General features: G+C 40.0%; 1 protein-coding gene across 1 annotated transcript; it reads right to left on the bottom strand.

Moving 5' to 3' along the window:
• Positions 1-11,423: 11,423 nt before the first annotated feature.
• Positions 11,424-11,993, bottom strand: LOC137001093 (uncharacterized). The gene has a single exon (XM_067359158.1). The coding sequence runs from the start codon at positions 11,991-11,993 to the stop codon at positions 11,424-11,426; it is 570 nt and encodes a 189-aa protein (XP_067215259.1).
• Between the last annotated feature and the right edge of the window lie 2,442 nt (positions 11,994-14,435).

The raw sequence follows: 14,435 nt of genomic DNA, 5'->3' as shown, positions 1-14,435 counted from the left end.
CTTTGCAACATGTTTTATAAGAAAATTATTAGTGATCATAAAAAGGGTATAAAAAAACCATCTGTATTTCTAAGTTATTGCGTTTTTTCATATAAAAACATTACTTTTGATCAAATTTCTGTAAGAAAATGACAAAAACATCTTTAGCACCTCTAGGCCATTGTCTTTTTTTAATTAGCGTGTCGTCAGCTTCAATCCAAGTGTTAGACATTTCTTCTCTACATATACTTGTGTAATGACCTTTTTCGATAGATGGTCCGTGATGAAGTATAGCACTCATTACTTTGTACAATTGTCCAACAATCATTATTTTAGTTGTTGGAACAGCACGCAAAGTAAACTTATCTGTTTTTGCTGATTTACCGTCTTGAATTGGTATTAAATAAATGACAATTATATCTCTGCTTAATGTAAATTCACTTTTATTTAATATGTCCTGTACAATTTTCGCATGATTTGTTGTGTAATTGACACCAATGGGAAAATGTTAAGTTTAATAATTCATTAAGAACATAACTTTGTTTCTTGCATTTATTTATTGGAATTGAAATAAAAATATTATTATTAACAATAGTCTTTGTATAATCACAATTTTTGCATTTTTTAATGGTAGTAACTTGATGCTCCATTAAATTTTTTATACTATCGTATTTTATACATAGAGCAGTAAAGAATTCACATGCATCTCGTTTAACACTTTTGGAAAAATACTCTCCTAAAGATTGCCGTATAACATATATATTCAAGTTATACACTTTATTTTCATAATGACACATTAATACATTTAAATCGTTTAGTTTATCATAATAGATATTTGTTTTCTAATGGAATTTAAATGTAACAAACATTGTAATACTGCATTTGCATAACATGAAACTTCATCTACATTTTGGAAACCATACATGTTCCAAGTAATATTTTTTCGAACCTTCTCATGTGACTCTTGAATAGAATTAACTACTTTTGGTACTGCCCATAAAACATCTTTTATTCTACAATATTGCTCTTTTGCAAGAAAAATGGTTTTTGTTTCTACATTGTTTAATCGTTTTAATCGATTATATTCAATAATAGCTTCTTCACTAACTGTTATAGATGAAGGATCAAAATTAATCAAATGTAACCCATCTGAAGATGTTAGTCGTGACAAAGCAACGTAAATTTGACCATGACTAAATACAGAATTACCTATATTCATAATAGCATTCTGCAAACTCAATCCTTGGCTTTTATGAATAGTAATTCCATAACTCAGAGACAATGGAAATTGTTCTCTAATAACATACACTCTATCCATTACCTCAAATTTAACACTTACTCTTTCAATTAAATATTCCGAACCTGATGGTAAAAGAAGTTTAATTTTTTCTACGTGATCGGTAGACATATCTTGTACAATCGAAATCACTTGAGCAATCGTGCCGTTTACAAGACCTAAAGTAGCATCTATGTTACGTCTCATAACATTTGCTCCAACTTTTATAACAATACGTTTCGAAAGCTCAGCTGTTTTAAAGTTATCCTCATCATTATTTTCCAATACTTTTAACACTTTCTTTCTTACATATGAGTTACACTTGACCGTATCTTCAGCAACTAATACTATTTCTTTCGAAGAAATACGACTTAACATTGCAGTCTTTAAAACATCACACATGTGACAAGTAGGCAGTAAACAAACAGTATCTGATGTCATATCATTAATAAAATTACACAATTCGTTTAATCTAGACTCGAAGGAATCTCCCTCAAAAGATATTTTTCTCTTTTGTAGAATGTCAGAATCGGATTTTGTTAGTAAACCAATACGAGCTCTCGATAATAACTCACGATAAGATCCATCTCCTTTCTGACTCATATTAATTGTCAATTCATCATAATTAAATAATGTCGTCCACAAATTTGCAGCTCCTTAGCAACCGAAATATTTATCTATCTTTTCCTTTGAGAAGTTTGCAAAGATAAAATCTTCACGTACAGGAGGTAATTGAAGCAAATCTCCAAACAGAAGAATATGCTTTTTTCCAAACCAACTATCATCGCAATCGCTTGTGTCAAATATTTCACACAATCGAAGATGTATGTACATAAAAGTCAAATTAAATATCATTGATACTTCATCAATTATAAAAAGAATAACATCCTTTAGTTCCGCTCGCAGAATTGGTAACACATGGTCAGACAATTTTCTATATTTAGAAGTATAACCATGTTCAACAGGTAATTGAAGCAATCTATGAACTGTCAAGCCGTCTATATTAAACGCTGCTATGCCAGTAGATGTTGATACAGCAGTATCTTTTTTGAGATTTTGTTTGATTCAACATATAACAAATTTTAATTAAAAAGCTTTTTCCAGTACCACCTTCTCCACTAACATACAGTCGCAATGTTGAATTATCTGACTGTATAATGCTAATGATTCTGTCAAATACTCTTTTCTGATCTATATTTAATTGTCCTATCATTTCAGAAACATCAATGTCTTGAATATTCTTATCACCGAGAGTAGTATGGCTATGGGAGTTCTAACCCAGGAGCAATGAGGGGGGTGCGGGTGAAGAGGGGAAGGAGGGGTATCAGGTTACAGTGGAGGGGGTAATGACGTCATCGTTTTGGAGGAGAGGGGGTAAATTTGGAGTGGAGGGGGAGACGAGGGAGGTGCGGGGGAGGGGAAGGTATCGGATTACATCAATTCCTGGAAGAGATAACGATTCCTGGAAAAGATAAGATAAGGATTGTTTATACAAACATGAGTTATTGAGAGATAAGGATTGTTTATACAAAAATGATTCATAGTTCCGAGAATTGTTTATATCCTTTGCATGCACGTGCAGGTTTTTTCTACACAAGTAGAGCGCCTGTTTAAATTACATCATCGCTATTTTTAGAACAGACAATGGAGGAGGTGATAAGCGGGTATATATGGTCCATTAAGAACAAGTCACGGTATCAGTCGAAATGTTCATCGTGATTTCGGACGAACGCGACTTCCTGAGCCTGTCGGCGGAGGCATTAGAATTCGTGCCAAAGGTGCTTCTTGTGAACAAGTTTGCTCACTTTGTGGACCAAGTGTGGGAGTAACTTCCGGAACATATAAGAGCGGATCCGGAAGTGCAGGGATATCGTCGGTGCAACGAGCATCACAATCAACCGTGGCAGCGCGACTACATCGACGGACCCGCGCCATATGTTAAAGATTGCACTCTGTGCAAATTAAAATAGGTAAATAAAAAAATATTTTCTCTAAATTATAATTTTTTAATTTTTATATTATTTTAATAATTTTTAATAATTTTAATAATTTTTTAAATAATGATTTCATAGTGTTTAGAAACGTTTATAAACGGGTATTTAAATCTAAAGAAACTATCATAATATATACATCATTACAACTTTATAAATTGTTTTAGGTTCACAATGAACAAGCATCAACCGAAAAGTCTCACCGAGCTTGCACGCAAAGCTATAAACAATAACATCAAATCTGTACCGCATCTCATGGACCTCGCGCTTCCACCGAGGCTCATTTTTGACCTGGAGGAAACGTTTGCAGAGGATCGTCATGATTATGAACAACTATTATCAGGACATACTACCCAAGGCGATTTGTACAAGATTCTAAAAAGAAATCTATTCTTCGAATGTTGGCCTCAGACTGTCTCACCGGGGCAAATGGCAGCTCTAAGGAGGTATACGGAAGAAGATGTACCCTTTGGTTATCACTCTCAGACACTAATCAGTGAGTGGTACACCTACAACTACGCCGGTCGGGCATATAAATTATGCCATCAATGTTGTGATAAATCATTCGAGAAAGACTGAACTGAGTTTTGTTACGTATGGAAATAAAACTATCTGCAATAGTCACCAGTTACTAGCACATGTGAAAAATCTAGACAATTGATGTCACCTGTGTTTCCATGTATCACTCTTTTCGATAAATGATTGGATTCATACAAGAGGTATTAACGAGCAAATTGAATTTGTGTGGGAATTAAAATATGATAATTATTGTTATTGCAAAGGCGATGATGATGATGATGATGATGATGATGATGATGATGATGAAATTTGTAATCGTTACCATACATGTGAGCATTGTAGAAATTATGTGCAACCCACTGGATATCTTTTTACATGGCGAACAGAGTTTGATGAAAAGATTTTCAATAGGCTATGATTTTGGAGTCTTCGGTGGCTAAATCACATGTAGTGAGATGTAGATGTGACTTTTGCGAATTACTCTTAATGTACGAAGAAAGATCATACCCGATAAACAAGAATGAACCATGTATGCGGACCTAATCATTTTTTTAATAAATATAATTTAGCATTAAATTAATTTTTATTATTATTCCATCTTTCCCGTGCCTCATCTTATTCACTGACCTATCCTACTGCGAGATAAGCGCGCGTCATGTTACACTACATGATAGAAGGAAACGAGTGAACCAGTGACTATCATTTTTTCTCTTTTAATTGCGGCGAATAATATAGAGTGAATTATTTCAGTAGTTTATAATTGGTAAATAATATCATTGATATATTCTCTATTCTTCCAGCTTGTCAAAGATCATGTAGGTTAAACGTTAAAACTTTAGTTGAGTCTTTATTATATATAGAGTAAGCGTTCAAATCAGACAATATCATCTTCATATTTTTAATGTATTTAAAACAGTAATTTAGAAAATAAATACCTATTATCCGCGGTAAAATATAAATGTATAAATTCAATAGGAACTCTAATTTAAATCTAAACTTAATATGTAATTTAAGGATAGAAGGAGAAAGGAAAAAAATAATAATAATATAATTTAAATTAACAGTTTATAGTATAAACTTATTTCTAACTTAAATATGGGAGAAAGGTAAAAAAGCGCTATATTTTATAACAAAAATTATTTGGAATATATTTTTAAATTAGATGTGATAAAAGCATTAATTTTTAGGATAAGAGAAAAAATAAGGAGGAAAAAATAATAATATAATTTAAATTAACTGTCTATAGTATAAACTTATTTGTAATAATATTTTTAGGATAAAAGGAAAAATAAGGAGGAAAAAAAATAATAATATAATTTAAAATATAAAATTTATTTAAAAAAAAATGTGTACTATACATATGTGTGTGTGTGTGTGTGTGTGTGTGTGTGTGTGTGTGTGTTAAAATGTGATAAAAGATATAATATAATACAAATAATAATCCGCGGGTTCATCATCTGAAACAAAAAAAATTCTATTAATAATCCGAAAATATTAAATATGATACTTATTGAATGTGATACTTACGGTTGCACATCATCCGCAGAAAGCGCTTCCGCCGCCGCCTGCAATACTACCGCGGTGCGCGCCGCATCATTTTCCATCTGCTGGAACTGTGTAGTTAAAATTTCCAGCAGCCTTACAGCCGTCATCATGTTTCCCCGTATATCCTGCCTACAAGCAAAATAAAAAATAGTATAAGATTAAGAATAGTATAAGATTAAGAATAAATCTTTCATACGTAATATCAGTTAGCAATACTTACATCGATGTCAGTATTACCCCGTTTTCACACCCGTGTACATCGTAATCTACTCGGAAAGAGTGCAGCACGTGTTGCTGCTGCACAAGCCTCGTTGCCTCTTCAAATTGATGTACTGCACTGTGCAGGACGGCGATCCGGTCCGTCAGAGCCCTCAACAACTGCTCGATCTCGTTGATTTCCAAAGTATACAGTGCAGCCATTTTTTCAAACTCTCGCGAACTGCAGGAGACTTGTGACGATCCCAGCCTCCGACACATTTTTATAGTACATCCCTTAGATGTGGTGCAAATCTATGTGACCGCTCTACGGGGGTTATCTTTTCAAACATACTCCAAATTTATAATTGTGAAACATAATTCTTCTCCCGAGTAACCGAATATCGGTCGATAGGTGTTTGATAGATCTAGTATAAACTACTGCAGGATAAACAAATCTCATAAGAGATATCATAGCGACTCCATATAATGAGTTTGACACCCATGAAATTCTTCTCCCGAGTAACCGTATATCGGTCGATAGGTGTTTGATAGATCTAGTATAAACTACTGCGGGATAAACAATTCTCGTAACAGATATCATAGCGATTCCATAAGATAAAATCTTCGTAAATACTCGAGGGTATCTTACACTCATTTACAAACTACTGTGGGTTAAACAAATCTCATAAGAGATATCATAGCGACTCCATATAATGAGTTTGACACCCATGAAATTCTTCTCTCACGAGGCTGTTTTACACTTATGAAAAGTAAAAGTTAAAAGATGTATGATAAAGACGTTAAAAAACGTTGCATAGATGTTAAATTAATGTATGATATATGTTAAAAAATTGTTTCAACTGAATTTAGAACCTTTAACGCCTTTCACGATTACGAGGGGGGACGGGAGGCGCTTGAGTCGCCCTCGAACGAGGCTCGACTACAGCTATCGGCTTGTGGTACACTCCGCAATCCTTACACTTCTCGTATTCGGAAGTTTTTCTATTCTGATCAAGCTCCATTTTTTATACTTTTTTTCTCCACCGCGTGCACACTTTGAACTGATAAATTACTCTCTTCCGCACACCTTATATATAGCTCGACGCAAAAACGTCAATTTCGCTATAGTAATAAACGTTAAAAGACGTTTGATAGATGTTAAAAGTGGTTTAAGTAATGTTGAAAAAATGTAGAAAAGATGTTAAAAGTTGTACGTAAGACGGTCAACAATACGTTAAAAGATGTTACATAGATGTTAAAAGTAGTACGATAGACGTTCGATTGACGTTCAAAGACGTACAATAGACGTTCGATAGGTGTTCGATAGGTGTTCGATAGACGTTCTTACAAATAATAATTTATTATATTTCATGAGATAAGTGATAGGTCATATTGCATGGTGGATTATGAGTAGTATGTTGGCAGGTATGGGGCGTCACAACAAACCTCCACCACCTACCCCGTCTAGGCCCCCCGCAGTGGGTCTGGCGCCAAAACATTCCCCTACCCTTCTCTGACGGGATGGGAAAAAAAGATGGCGGCTACGGGCAAACAAGATGGCGGATGTTGACAAGATGGCGGAAATTTTTATTTTTCCGAATTGAGAAAATCCAAACGGGGTTCGAACCTGGATCGCTGGATTTCTAGTCCTGGTCCTAGTCTGCTGGGCTACCTATAGATCTGATGAAGTAAGTCGTAGGGTCGTATTTATGGCAGGCGTGGGATGACGCAAATTTTTATTTTTTTCCGAATTGAGAAAATTCAAACCGGGTTCGAACCTGGATCGCCGGGTTTCTAGTCCTGGTCCTAGTCTGCATGGCTACCTATAGATCTAATGAAGTAAGTCGTAGGGTCGTATTTATAGCTATGGGGCCTGGCACCCGCCCCATACCCATGGGGCCTGGCAGGTATGGGGCATCGAAACAAACGACGTCACACAGTCGCCTCACAAAGGGCCGTATTTATGATGGGGCCGCGTCTATATGAGGTACCCCGGACTCTCTGGCAGGTATGGGGCATCAAAACAAAGACGTCACACAGTCGCTTCTAGTCCGTGAAGGGAAGGGACGTATTTATGGTGGAGCCGCGTCTACATGAAGTACCCCGGACTCTCTGGCAGGTATGGGACATCAAAACAAACGACGTCACACAGTCGCCTCTAGTCCGTGAAGGGAAGGGACGTATTTATGGTGGAGCCGCGTCTACATGAGGTACCCCGGACTCTCTGGCAGGTATGGGAGAACGAAAAAACAACGTTACGGAGTCAAACGGTGGATTCTGCTAGACCGATATTCGACGAGATAGAGTGACGACTAAGGGGGCTCCTGTGCAAACGGTATAGAACGTGCGCCGGTATAGCAAACAAAAGAACGCAACGACGAATGATCGGACGACTTTTAGTCTGATATTCGGCATGCTGGTTAAGGTGGCAGCGATATCGCGTGAACAGGGTGAGCCACCCCTTTTCGCGGATTGAGCGTGCTGTATGGATTGGGGATGGCGAGTGCAGGAACATGCGAAAAGAGGAAGGAAACAAACACGAGAAATGGAATACAAAATTGTTTATTTGGAATTTTTCTTAATACATAATTGAACATTACAGTCAAAATATAAAAATATTTTATTTGACTTACTGAATACTTCTAAAAATATTATTTCAAAGCATGCATCGAAAAATGTTAAATATGTAACGGTCCGTAGCCCACCAAGGGCGCATCGAGCGCCGATAAAACTTTACCGAAAACATCGGCGGTCAATCGCCGAACGGACCCCCACATCCGACCGTTCCGAAATTCCGTTAGTGGGGACCCGCCGCCGAAACCGCCGATGCTTGCCGATCCGATGTCAGTCGGCCGCCAGCCGGGTATAAAAGAGGCCCGGCTGTACGTTTTCTCACCAGATCCTGTTCGCTGCTAGACAGCGAACATCACTCTACGAGCGTTTTCGTAGTCCGACCGAGCGTACTCGGCTTCTATGCCTTTTCCAGCACACGAGTGTTCTCGTGTAAGAGTGTACCGCCGAGCGTCCTCGGTATTCTTGCCTCAGCATACGAGTGTACTCGTATACCCGCCGAGCGTACTTGGCTCCTCTAGGCACCGATCTTCGTACAGCAGGCATTCCCGCGTACCTAGCTGGATCGCCGTTCTAATTCCGCCTTCGTACGAGCGTCCTCGTACTCCACCGAGCGCACTCGGCTTCTATAGGCACCGATCTTCGTGCAACGGGCATTCCCGTGCACCTAGCCGGATTGCCATTCTATTTCCGCCTTCGTACCAGCGTTCTCGTACTCCCGCCGAGCGTAATCGGCTTCTTGATCCATATATCGCGTCTCTTCGCCGGGATTTCAAATCATAATCCGTCCGGCAGACTAAACCTCGTCGACCAATCCGCGCCGCCGAGCAGTCCACATCGATCTATTATCGAACGGACTCGCGACACTCTACGAACGCACTCACCGACAGGCGCTCCGTCGTGTGCCAACTGTTACGACTCGATCACACAGCGCTTGCGCCGATCGTCCCGACGATCGCACTAAGACGCCTCACGTCAAACTTTATCATATTTCACCGTCGCTTTTATAATTATTTTACCGTTGCTTTTATACTTATTTCACGCTGCTTTAATAATTATTTCACCGTTGCTTTATAATTATTTCACCGTTGCTTTCATACTTATTTCACGCCGCTTTTATACTTATGTCGCCAATACTTTTATACTTGCCGATCCGAAGTCAGTCGGCCGCCAGCCGGGTATAAAAGAGGCCCGGCTGTACGTTTTCTCACCAGATCCTGTTCGCTGCTAGACAGCGAACATCACTCTACGAGCGTTCTCGTAGTCCGACCGAGCATACTCGGTCGTTGCTTTTATATTCCATTCGCCGCATCTTTATGCAAATCTTGCTACACTTATTGCAAACATACATTGCATGTACACACAGTCATCAGACTCATTATTTAAATAAACACATCTTATTTATTATTAATATTCACGTGCATTCTTTCTGACGTACCCCAACCGAACGAACCCGGATTCCGGCAAGCTATACCGCGTCCGAAAAAGCTCACACGGTTTCAAATATATAAAATAAAATGTTTTATTTGAAATTTTTTAAAATACATCGTTGAATATTACAACAAGTACTTGTACGTACTTTCGTTCGCTCATTTTTTTTACAATGAAAAATTTTGCGATATAAGCATACTATCAGTCTGTCGTTTTGGTTATAATCATCGGTGAAAAGACGAAGAAATTGCTCAAGGTTGTAACCAAGAGACAAATAGTAAAGAAACACGCAACAATATTGGCCGCATGTTTGCGAAAAAAATCCTTGTAGCTGCACGGTGTTCCATCGATACGTGGTGGAATTTCGTCGAAGTCGCGGATGAAATCGTTGATCCGAGTGTGGCGGGATTCCGTAACTATCGAAATATGTGCCGGTACCGTGCTCGTCGATGTAAAAGGCGACCCAGTGTCTTCCGGGGCGATCATGCTCGTCTGTATTAGCGACAATGGCTGTCGACCTCGTCCACACCCTCGGTAGTCTGTCGGCAGGATAGACTCCTGCATATCTGACATTGAGACGACGCAACGCATGTAAGATTTCCAGTGAATTCATTTGTCGCGTAACAAGACGGTGCTCGTGCGCGAGGAATTATTTGTATAGTAGAGTCGCAGAGGTTTATCTCCTTTCGCGTAGAGTAGACGTTCTCGAATGATTGTGCGAAGATGGTTTGTTGAGCGTTGCTATTGGTAGGATATTCTTCTTTCTTTACACACGGTATATCTTTTGCAATGTAATTACGTGATTGATTCTTGTCTTCTTCTTCTTCTTCTTCTTTTTTTTCCGTAGCGTTACGCCACGCCTCAATATTGCGAATTATATCGAGATTTTTATTCTTTTTCATAAAAACGCCGCTGTCAGCTTTTTCGCTTATGCTCCAATTTTTATGAGAAAGATCATCGCAGCTCGAAACGATGTTACACTCACTGCTGGTGTTTTGAGCGCCTATCCATCATTTCAATTTGCCGGCGTTGCGTAACGCGCAAAGAAATTTGTCTGTACAGCAAAATCGAAAACCGTGGTGAGAGCACCGATGTCCGCTCTCTTTGTCTTCCGAAAAATTTTTAAACGCCGAAGAAAGTTTTTCTAGATTATATACGTTTCTGGAAAGTAAACGCCTCAGATAGCGGGCCTTTTCTTGCCCCCTGCTATAAATGTAGCGCACTCAACGTGTTATTTCTCGCAATTGTATTACGAAACATTTAAGGTCGGTTTCGCCATCGAACCACTCGATTCCGTGATAATTTCGCGAAAGCCAGTTGTTTTCTCGTCTCGATTTTTCAGGTAAATCGTCAAAGAGATAGGGAGGCGTCATAATCCAGTGTCCGATGATTGCGGAGTTAAGCGCGACAACAGCCACTTCTTTCGGAATAAACTTCTCGTCGGCATCGCGTAAACCCTGTATATCGATGACTATATCCATGGTTATATCCAAGTACTCGCTCTTTCTTTTCAAACGAAGCGACGCCGTTCGTGTCTCGAACAAAACTGAATCTTTTTCCGCTGCTTTACACGTCATTTAAGAAAACAGACGTTAGGGAAAAATGTACGTAGTAGTAGTAGTGGTAGTAGTAGTAGAGGTGGGGGGTTTGACGTTATAAAAACCTAACCGCCAAAATTGACGATAACTTGTCGAGAGGAGTTTATTTCTAGAATATTATCGAACTCTACATAAACGATACAATTAACGGTCGTGGTAAGCGCTTTATCAAATTTCACTTCTAATCGCAAACTACTATGTTTCGCGAGATTCCAATGTCCGGCGCAATGAGCGGACAAATCGGGGGTAAGATCAAAAGCGAAAAGAGTGTAGTTCCACCCCGTTGATTAAGAATTTATCCTGATTGAAAACGTCTCAGTGAAGATGACCTATGAGATCTAGCGCCTGTCCGTCTCGCATGTAACGCGAGCGTCTCACGAGAGCCTGATTCGTGGCTTGCGACTCTAGGAGAGCGTCCATTAAGCCCGGGGTATCCGCGTCCCACAGGCAGGAGGTCAGATGAGAGTTTTTTGCGGGTGAAGAATAATTTAATAACGCCTCAATGTAAGCCCGATACGCGTAAGCGTTGTTTGGGGGTGACACGAGTTTTTGATTGAAGTATATGTCGATTTGGTTGAACATGGAATGCAGTAAATGATTTACAGGGCCTACTTTGAACTCGAGGGTGCCAGCGGCGGTACCGCCTCCTGCTAGGGGGGAAGATTCTACGCGTACGCGAAGACTCAACATGGTGTGTGTGAGATCTAGATAATCTTCCCCAGGGCCGGGTATGACGAATTCTATAGGCGCGTCGTCCGCGAGCGACGTTACGGGTTTGTAATAAATCCATTGCAATCTCTCGATGCTGGTTTGTGTAGGCGGTAAAGAAAAGAGATCGAGTTCACTCTTTAAGCACTCGTTTGAATGTGTATGAAGAAAGGACATGCTCCGTAAATTCCTAATTCACACGTCGATTAAGAGAATATGTTGGCTACACTGCGTTTCTTGATTCGACGACAGCGTTCTGTGGATGGCTTTTTTTTGTTGTTGGTCTTTCTACCTGCCGTGCGTATTTTCTTCGTTGCCCTTTTTTTGTTCGTGATTTTTCTTCGCGCGATGCTATTCTTCGACGATTTCTTTTTGTTCGTCTGACGATGAGGACGACGACGGCGCTTAGAAACAGCGTTGCGTCTTACGTGACTGAAGAAAGGAAACTGAAGCGCAGCTGTTTTCGCGGATACTTTTTAACCTGTTCCCTTCATCAAACTAGTTATTTTTTCTTTGGCTTTTCTGTTGAGATTTCCGCTCGATTCCTTGAGACGAGATTTGACCGCTTCCTTGAACAGCGTATTATTTTCGACATCCTCCATCACGTTAACGCCGGCTCGTAAAGCTTCTTTACCAACCGCTCGTACACCTTTACTCAGATAAGGAAGCACCCTCCTGAATAATCCTCCGAGAAAACTACCGATTCCGTGTCCTCGTTGATAGGGTGCTCCGACGAAAACCCTCGTGATTTCTCCGCTCCTACCTCCGCTATCGTAATATTCGTGGTCCTCCGGTCTAGCCATAACGAGCGGCTTTTCCGACAAATTTTTTCTTACTGGAAACGTCTAAAGTGCAACGTCACTGTTAGTGTTCCCGATTGGAATGGTATTCTTTTTCCGAATTGATCTCTTATATCTATTTCAATTCTGCGGAAATACGTTTGTCGTAATGGGATATAATGCGGGACGGAGAAATGTTTCACTTGATTTGCGCCGTACGCGTAATAATGTCCGTAATGTTGCAGCTCGACCGGTACTATTCGAAGAAGTGGAGTTTGCACATCGCCGGTTATATAAGGTTCGCAAATATCGCAATAAACAAAGAGTTTATCGGGAATACCGCGCAGCAATCCGTGCGATTCGACGGTATAGAAACTTCCAGCGCGCACTCCTTGTTCCGTTTTAAACCCGAGTTTAATAAAAGGTGCTGTAAAAATATCTTTGGAATTAGGTTTAGTCGCAGTGAGCGTGGTATAATATGCGATTTCTAGGCGATTGCTAGGCGTTGGTATAGCCCCGCCGCAGCCGAGTATTCGTAGAAGATTATCGGAAACGTTCATATGATGAATCAGATTGCATTTATTTTCATCGCATGTAATGTCGAACAAGATTTTACCGCCGCTAGCGTCTTCTAGTTTCAAATTAATATGCAAATTTGCATCTTTGCAAGCCGAATTAATAGCGGAGATAAGTTCCTCGATATTTTTGTAAATACCATTCGGAATTACGCCTTCCGTCGACGTTAACGGCGCCCCGTTTTTCCTCGTCTCGTGTCCATTTTCAATATCGACGAATCTAATAAAATTTTCAACGTGGTTTATGTGTAAAAAAGTAGTGGGAAATTGGATCTCGTTAAGCGCGACTTCCCATTCGCCGTGTAAGTGTATAGGTTAAGGTAATTCTGTGGTGAAGGAAGTGGTTGCATTGTGCGGAAAATAACGCATGCTGCTATTGCTGGGAAGAATCAAGAGAAATTGATCCGTCCTCATTTTGAACAAGCGGGGTTAAACTCGAAGCAGGGATCCAAGAATCAAACTTACTGGGATAACCACGCCAGCTAACCAGCACCTGCTTATTATTACCGCGACCCCGGCTTCTTATCACACGGTCGACGATAAACTCCTCCTCCTGCAAGTTTTTTTCAACCCGAGCCAATTCTTGTTCGCAAAAAATGCCGTCTATGACTTCTCCCGCTAAATCGCTCAGCTCGTACACACGTGGTTTTCGCCAATCGAGTATGCAATGAATTCGAAATATCTCCTCACTCCACCGCGCCTCGATCCTTTCTCGAAGACGACTTTTGCTCTACTGATACGAACGTGATCACCGACGTGGTATTTAGCCTTTCGGCGTTTTTCGTTCGCTTCGCCGTTGCTCCTCCATCGGCGCGTTATATTTTCACGCGCGATACGCGCATTTTCTCTCGTAACAGTATACGGTTGCATTCTGATGCTCGAATGACGGGTGTGATTATAGGCGTTTACGATATTCTGCAAAACATCGATGTAGCGTCGTGTATTTTTATGCGTAAAATAACGCATTCGTTCTTTCAACGTTCTGTTGAAGCGCTCGACGATGGCGGCTTTGACATCCGGATTGCGGGCTACGCGAAAACGAATGTCATTTTCTTCCAAAAACTTTTGTAGCGATCGCCCGACAAATTTTTTACCCTTGTCCGTTTGTAGGTATATGGGCGCGCGACCGTTACTTCTCGAGAGCACGTTCTGAAAAGCTCTCATTACGGAATTACGAAATACGACATTACGGACAAAACTCGTTTTGTCGCGCAATGGTTCTACCCAGACGTATTTACTAAGTACATCGATAATCACGAGTAAAT

The sequence above is a fragment of the Linepithema humile genome, chromosome 7 (genome assembly GCF_040581485.1).
Source record: "Linepithema humile isolate Giens D197 chromosome 7, Lhum_UNIL_v1.0, whole genome shotgun sequence".
Lineage (NCBI taxonomy): Eukaryota > Metazoa > Arthropoda > Insecta > Hymenoptera > Formicidae > Linepithema > Linepithema humile.
Note: the sequence above shows the minus strand (reverse complement) of the source record. Positions and strands in the feature narration are given on the sequence as shown.